Here is an 8,585-nt window from a genome sequence, read left to right on the forward strand (position 1 = left end):
GGGTGTGTGTTTTTGCAAGAACTAATTTTTGCATGTTGAGTGGTGTATGTTGTAAGAGTAGGTGATTGGTTGGTGTTGTGTGTGTGTGTGTGTGTGTGTGTATGTGTGTGTATGTGTGTGTACGGGTGTGTACGGGTGTGTACGGGTGTGTATGTGTGTGTATAAATGATCTGGTGTGTTTTGTTGGTGGGTGGTGAAGGGTATAAAGGTGGGTGTTTGAGTGTTCCACCATGTTTGTTTGGTGCTGTGGATTCTGGATGTGGAGGTGTTGTTGTTTTAGTCTGTGTTCGCACTGGCTGGGGGTGGGGGTGTGTACGCATCCAGGTGTAGTTGCTGCATGTGGATGTGTACGTGCCCCTGCTGGCCCACCTTAGCTGACCGTATCGGGGTTGAAGGGCCGAAACGGGATGATGCTGAGGACCTCGACTGAGGACCCGGTCAGTGTGGCACACTTGTGACCAGGTGTGTTTTGAACTTATATATATATATATATATATACAGGGGCGTCGAGAAGTGGGGGGGGGGGGGGGGGCGGGGTGGTTCACTGCCTCGGGGCCCGATTTGGCGTTCCTTGCTTTCTCGCCGGAAACAAAACAAGACCACTGATAATGGTACAGTTTCAAACTTTACATTAAATGGTTATTAACCAGAAATGTGCATTACAAAGAAATGGGTTTATCCTCTTTATCCAAAAAAATTATTAACCATCGTCTCACGTATTTGTTTTGCCGATCTTATGGAGAAATAGTGTTAAACAGTCGAGGATGCAAATTGACTCGATCGGTCCAAACGTCCCGCTACCTCCTTTATTTTCGATCATCCGGCTAAATAAAAGTGACCATTTGTTTTGAAAAGTTTTTTTGTTTTTCATGAAAGAAAGTTCCTTAAAAAGTTATAAAAGAGAGAAAGGGTGGGGGTGTGAGCCCCGAGGTTGTTTGCCTCGGGGCCCGGACTGGCCCTCAACGTGCCTGTATATATATATATATATAAATCATGAGATGTCATGACATACGAGAGGGTCAGGGCAAAGAAGATGTTGATTGATGCTGCATTCTATTGTTATCAATAAAGCCTCCATCTTCTAAACTGCGACTCAACACAGTCTTATTCCAGTATATAAGGGTGAGGCAAATAAGACTGCTTAAGTGGTGCTAAACTTCTGGATTTAAAAAAAAACAATCTTTCAAATCATTGTTTTAATTGAAGTCATTTTTTAATTATTCTTTCAAATCATCATTATTTTAATTAAAATAAAGACTTGAACATTGCACAGGGTATACCTGGGGTGTGTTCAGTTACGAAGCAGGTAGCCAAGATAAGCCAGCCGCTCCTTGTCAAGTTTTGAATGGAGTGCTTGCTCGAGTGCTTACGTCACTTGGCGATCACGATACAAAAACGTGGTAACTCAACCACACTCCCGGTGTTGGCTAAACAGTTAAAGTGGCTGGCTTAAGATCTTCGGGTCTTGCGTTTGAGCCTCTGTCAAGCCATTAAATAACACCAGGTGGGTTGAATCAACCCGTCATCCTTCCGAGCTCGGCAAAATGAGTGAGGTCGGCAAAATGAGTACCAGCTGACTGGTAGAAGGGGACACTGCATCAGCAGCACATCGCACTCCCAGCAATGATGCAACCAGCAGCCACAGGCTGCATACAAAATAATAATACTGCGTGGGGTATTGTGTTCTATGAACTCTCTATTCCGTTTAATCCCCACTTTCCCCTTCCTCCTCTTGTGGTGCTTCATTGTGCTTATGTGCAGCTTATTCACCCCCACATGTCCATCTCCACCTCCCCTTGATCTCACTCTCACTTCTATTCTGCTGATGGTATTTCTCCCTTGCCATTTGTTCCCTTCTGTTCTGCACTAACTCTTCGATGAGCTTCGATCATGAAGACAAAAAATACCAAATCATAATTTGTTTAAAATTTTTGTGAAAGTGTAATGTGTGCGGAAACGCTGTCGAAGGCAACTTGGGGAAGAAGCAACAACAGTTGAACATCGAGAAACGAATACGCGCATTTGAGCAACAAAACAAGTGACATTTATCTGCAATATTTTTCAAACACAAAACCCTTATGAATTATGATGCATAAAGGAAAGGTTGTTCCAAGATCGATCAAACATGTGACCATTATGATGCACAAAGGGGAGGTTCAGTCAAACATTTGTTATTTGGTATTTTTGGGGGCAGAGCACAGGGTTCCAAAGTAGAGGCTCATGGAAGAGCTTGGATTCGTCGCATCACAAAATGGGATTCGTCACATTACCAAATGGGATTCATCACATCACCAAATGGGATTCATCACATCACCAAATGGGATTCGTCGCATGATCAAATGGGATTTGTCACATCACCAAATGGGATTCGTCGCATGATCAAATGGGATTTGTCACATCGCCAAATGGCATTCGTCACATCACCAAATGGGATTCATCACATCACCAAATGGGATTCGTCACATCACCAAATGGGATTCATCACATCACCAAATGGGATTCGTCACATCACCAAATGGGATTCATCACATCACCAAATGGCATTCATCACATCACCAAATGGGATTCGTCACATCACCAAATGGGATTCATCACATCACCAAATGGGATTCCTCACATCACCAAATGGGATTCACCACATCACCAAATGGGATTCATCACATCACCCAAATGGGATTCATCACATCACCAAATGGGATTCATCACATCACCAAATGGCATTCATCACATCACCAAATGGGATTCGTCACATCACCAAATGGGATTCATCACATCACCAAATGGCATTCATCACATCACCAAATGGGATTCATCACATCACCAAATGGGATTCATCACATCACCAAATGGGATTCATCACATCACCAAATGGGATTCATCACATCACCAAATGGCATTCATCACATCACCAAATGGCATTCATCACATCACCAAATGGCATTCATCACATCACCAAATGGGATTCCTCACATCACCAAATGGGATTCATCACATCACCAAATGGGATTCATCACATCACCAAATGGGATTCCTCACATCACCAAATGGGATTCATCACATCACCAAATGGGATTCCTCACATCACCAAATGGGATTCATCACATCACCAAATGGGATTCCTCACATCACCAAATGGGATTCATCACATCACCAAATGGGATTCCTCACATCACCAAATGGGATTCATCACATCACCAAATGGCATTCATCACATCACCAAATGGGATTCATCACATCACCAAATGGGATTCCTCACATCACCAAATGGGATTCATCACATCACCAAATGGGATTCATCACATCACCAAATGGGATTCATCACATCACCAAATGGGATTCTTCCTTCACATCATCAAATGGCATTCATCACATCACCAAATGGGATTCATCACATCACCAAATGGGATTCTTCCTTCACATCACCATATGGGATTCATCACATCACCAAATGGGATTCATCACATCACCAAATGGCATTCATCACATCACCAAATGGCATTCATCACATCACCAAATGGGATTCATCACATCACCAAATGGGATTCATCACGTCACTAAATGGCATTCATCACAAAATGAAAAGTAATCCACTTTATCGAGTTGTTACCTTCAAGTGAAAATGCAGAACAATGATCATTTCACCATCACACGGCTGGAAGATTGCATTCTTTATGTTGTTGTAAAGAATGTCCACTTTGTCTCCACGCACAGATGTGAAGCGGAATCCTAAAATGCAACAATGACAAGAAAAAGTGCTGCCAGTGCTTTAAAAGGAACGAGTGAAAGTTAGTTTTGCATTCATGAATAAAAGCTCAACACCATTCATATCAATCATTTGCCCCAATACTGAATAAGAAATACGAAATTGTACAACGTCCGGTAATGGCATCACAGGTGCGTACCTTATCAGTACAAGAAGAAACCAAAGCAGAGTCCGTTGCACGACTCAGTTAGCAAGTAAAACACCCCATTCTTTCCAAACACGAGTTCCAAGTTTTAACATGGCCAAAAATTATGTCATCATCCACCACTTTTAAGGGGGGAAAAAAATTGTTGCTCGCAAAAGGACATAGTTACTGCTCGGATAAGCGCAATCTTAACCCTAGCTCCTCCTCGAATCTGAGATTGTCACAAAGCTTTCCGGTATTGTTTTAGCCACCATTTACATGCATGCATCAGCTGGTAGCGACATCTGTACACGGGCGGTTTGGACACGCTTGTGTTGGCCGTCTCGTGGTTAACAAATAGGGTGGTGATGTTTCAAATCCAGTTTTTATCCTTCGATAGTGCATCTCCGTCCAACTTTTGGATGCGTGTCCTCAATACCCTCCCCTAAATAACCCACAGCGAGGCTACTTATGTTAGCTGGACAAAATAACAACTGCATCATATACAGAGTGGGACTCTATAAAAAAAATTAAAAAACACCTTTACAGGCCATTTTTCCCCGCAAGCGGGGGTTGGCCTTTTTCGGGGACCGTGGTTGTTGTTGTTTTTTGGTTTATGTTTTATGGCCGGATGCCCTTCCTGCCGCCAACCCTTTTTGTCGCCTTTTTACGACAAACAGGGAATTACCAGTGAACTGGTACTCAATTAGCCGACCTCGGAAGGATGACAGGCTGAGGTCAACCCCCCTGGCGTTAATTCAGCGATCGACCGGGATTCGAACCCAGGATCCTAGGATCCTAAGCTGGCACCCTAGCCGCTAGCCCAACACCAGTGGGACTCTATGCTGCTTGAAAAAGAATAAAACGGACATGTTGCTTTCCTTAGTCAAAAATAGTCAGAGAGGGATCTATGGTTTCGCTTCGTGATGAATTTGCAACACGTCGGTGAAAACTGGTGCCTCCTGATTGCGTCCACAAGGCGACACATGGGCCCAATTACGCATTAACTTGGTTTTCTTTAACCTCAAAATAACCATCGATTTCGATGAGACAAACTATTAAAGAACCAACAATAAATTACATCTCACCATTGATGTGCGCCTCCAGCGACCCCTGCATCCGCTTCTGCGCAATGTTCGGGCGAATATACAAATCCTTTAACTTGGGGTTACTCCTGTTGGGGTTCACCACGAGCGAGGCTTGCTTCACAATGCCCTGTACATGAGACATCACACGTGACAAATTCAACAAATGGCACCATCTCATTGAATATTGCGTTCGTGCTGCGTGGCTGGCGCCTGAGAGTTTGGATTCCGCAGACATCTGAGGTGAGTCTTTATCCTTGCGTGACTCATCGCTGTGGGAAAACGTTTGACAAATGGTGCCATGTGGGTTGTAATCATAAAGTAGGCGCATTGCCGCTGTGGTGACGAGAGCCCTTAAGTTACAGGTGCACCGGGAGAAGCCGCATTTACAAACGAACCTCCATCTCTTTCTCCTCGGCTTCACGAGTCTTGTACTTCTTCTGCACCTCCTTGATGATACGGAACGCGTTCTGAAGGTTCGTCGCTGGGATCGACAACTCCCCGGGCACCTTGACATTGGAAGCTCGATAGGAGCTGCAAGGAATAACAATGATAACACCGCCCAAGATAACAACAAATTAAAATGATAACCATCACCTGCGTGATGAGCAATGGCAAAAGGTTTTGCTGCCAGTGCAATAAACGTGAGACAATAAAGGATGGAAATTAACAAAATTGCGGCTAGAAAGAAACACGATACTTATGGACAGACAATAGGTACCACACGATAAGTAATTCTTTAATTACAGGAAAACACAAAGACACACTCCTGCATAACGTTATATCTAGGGGCTCTTGTGAAATTAAATGCAGAAAGGGAATGGGGGCAGGGGTGTGGGGAAGAGGGGCGGGAAGCGGGGATTATTTCATTGGTAAATGTTTAGGTTTAAAATATAAAACCAATGAAACTCAACCATTACCCAAGGCTGTCTGTCACCTCATGACTATTGTAGCGTCAAAACACTGGAGCTCGTGTGAACCTCTCAAGCAAATTGAGCGGTGAATGGCTTATGATGTTCAAACGAAAATGTCCAGCCAAGATGGAGAATGACTGGACCGAGTAGACCCAAGAACTCAGATGAACCTCTCCAACTGAGATGGAAGGTGACTGCACCATGGATATTGTGTGAAACTCTCCAGCTGAGGTGGAAGGCGACTGGAGGAAGACCCTCATTAGGCTTGATCAGGCACGCGCGCGTGCACAGACAGACAGACAGACAGACACACACATCATCCATTCATAGAAGATAACCATAAACACGCACTTCACCATATTAATGGAATATAATGGGATTTAGAACCAGGTTGAATTGGTAGCACATCAAAACCCCCACCATGATCACAGAATTCAAACAACAACTCTGTGATACCATGTGGTTGTTCCTCAACTCGTTAGCAAAGTCAATGCGATTGTGGGAAAGGAGAAAAGAGACAGAACTCTCGATAACCTGAACTCAGCCCCTCAGGAGCAATGCTCATCAAGCCAGCAGGACAAAACATCAGTGTTTGCCACGAGATTCTGTTTCTTGGCATCATCAGCATGACAAAAGTACCTTTCAAATGCAAGGCCACGTGTAAGGCCTGCATAGTGTGTGAGCGTGTAAGTAGCGTGTAAGGCCTGCATAGTGTGTGAGCGTGTAAGTAGCGTGTAAGGCCTGCATAGTGTGTAAGCGTGTAAGCAGCGTGTAAGGCCTGCATAGTGTGTGAGCGTGTAAGTAGCGTGTAAGGCCTGCATAGTGTGTGAGCGTGTAAGTAGCGTGTAAGGCCTGCATAGTGTGTGAGCGTGTAAATTGCGTGTAAGGCCTGCTTAGTGTGTGAGCGTGTAAGTAGCGTGTAAGGCCTGCGTAGTGTGTGAGCGTGTAAGTAGTGTGTAAGGCCTGCATAGTGTGTGAGCGTGTAAGTAGCATGTAAGGCCTGCATAGTGTGTGAGTGTGTAAGTAGCGTGTAAGGCCTGCATAGTGTGTGAGCGTGTAAGTAGCGTGTAAGGCCTGCATAGTGTGTAAGCGTGTAAGTAGCGTGTAAGGCCTGCATAGTGTGGTAGCGTGTAAGTAGCATGTAAGGCCTGCATAATGTGTGAGCGTGTAAGTAGCGTGTAAGGCCTGCATAGTGTGTGAGCGTGTAAGTAGCGTGTAAGGCCTGCATAGTGTGGTAGCGTGTAAGTAGCATGTAAGGCCTGCATAATGTGTGAGCGTGTAAGTAGCGTGTAAGGCCTGCATAGTGTGTAAGCGTGTAAGTAGCGTGTAAGGCCTGCATAGTGTTTGACTCCATGTTTCATGAGGGATACTTTTATCAAATGCTTCATTTGTATCACCCATGATGCCATAAACTCGTAATGGATTGCCCGATCAGCCACCTTCAAAAATGGATGGGTAGTAAATGGTCACATGAGTTGGTAAAAGTTTTCAACACCGGTCCTGAAAGACCCGACAATTCAACAAAAGTAAACACACAAAAACAAATAAGGTTAAAACTCGAACTCTACAATGTCATGTTCACAGTTCAACTGACACTGCTGGAGAAAAAAGCCAACTGGAGGAGAAGATGAATAAGTTGCTTATTGCAAACTAAGTTTCACTGTAATGGTAACTTCTTAAAATGACCTTAAAAAAACACAGAAATGATGAGGGGGTGTGGGTGGGGGGAATGGGGGAGAAAAAATGGGAGGTCAGGGGGTGGGGGAGGAAATCACAAATTACAAACAATCCTTAATCTACCAGCAGATTACAAATGGCCTTCTGAATGTGATTTAGCCGTGCCACAATTATTCTACGTGAACCAAAACCCATGCCCGACTCAACACCCCCCACACCTTTCTTGCACACCGAAGCTCGGCATAGTGTGTACTCCTCAACACCCCCCACACCTTTCTTGCACACCGAAGCTCGGCATAGTGTGTACTCCTCAACACCCCCCCACACCTTTCTTGCACACCGAAGCTCGGCATAGTGTGTACTCCTCAACACCCCCCACACCTTTCCAGCACACCGAAGCTCGGCATGGTGCTCACTTATCATCCTCAACACCCCCTACACCTTTCTTGCACACCGAAGCTCGGCATAGTGTGTACTCCTCAACACCCCCCACACCTTTCTTGCACACTGAAGCTCGGCATGGTGCTCACTTATCATCCTCAACACCCCCCACACTTTTCCTGCACACCAAAGCTCGACACGGTGCTCACTTATCATCCTCAACACCCCCCACACCTTTCTTGCACACCGAAGCTCGGCATAGTGTGTACTCCTCAACACCCCCCACACCTTTCTTGCACACTGAAGCTCGGCATGGTGCTCACTTATCATCCTGAACACCCCCCACACCTTTCCTGCACACCGAAGCTCGGCATGGTGCTCACTTATCATCCTCAACACCCCCCACACCTTTCCTGCACACCGAAGCTCGGCACGGTGCTCACTTATCATCCTCAACACCCCCCACACCTTTCTTGCACACCGAAGCTCGGCACGGTGCTCACTTATCATCCTCAACACCCCCCACACCTTTCTTGCACACCGAAGCTCGGCACGGTGCTCACTTATCATCCTCAACACCCCCCACACCTTTCCTGCACACCGAAGCTCGGCACGGTGCTCACTTATCATCCTCAACACCC

The 8,585-nt window shown here is 45.3% G+C and overlaps 1 protein-coding gene across 1 annotated transcript in view; it reads right to left on the reverse strand.

The window, feature by feature from the left end:
- Nucleotides 1–8,585, reverse strand: part of LOC137434833 (FACT complex subunit SPT16) — a 151,799-nt gene that overhangs the window by 79,991 nt on the left and 63,223 nt on the right. The window contains exons 16-18 of the mRNA XM_068127967.2: nt 5,371–5,506; nt 4,976–5,102; nt 3,608–3,726 (exon numbers count right to left, since the gene is read on the reverse strand). Coding sequence (XP_067984068.1) covers nt 3,608–3,726; nt 4,976–5,102; nt 5,371–5,506 — 382 coding nt within the window. The remainder of the gene's footprint in view (nt 1–3,607; nt 3,727–4,975; nt 5,103–5,370; nt 5,507–8,585) is intronic.

Source organism: Myxine glutinosa, chromosome 9, assembly GCF_964187855.1.
Source record: "Myxine glutinosa chromosome 9, kmMyxGlut1.1, whole genome shotgun sequence".
Taxonomy (NCBI): Eukaryota; Metazoa; Chordata; class Myxini; order Myxiniformes; family Myxinidae; genus Myxine; species Myxine glutinosa.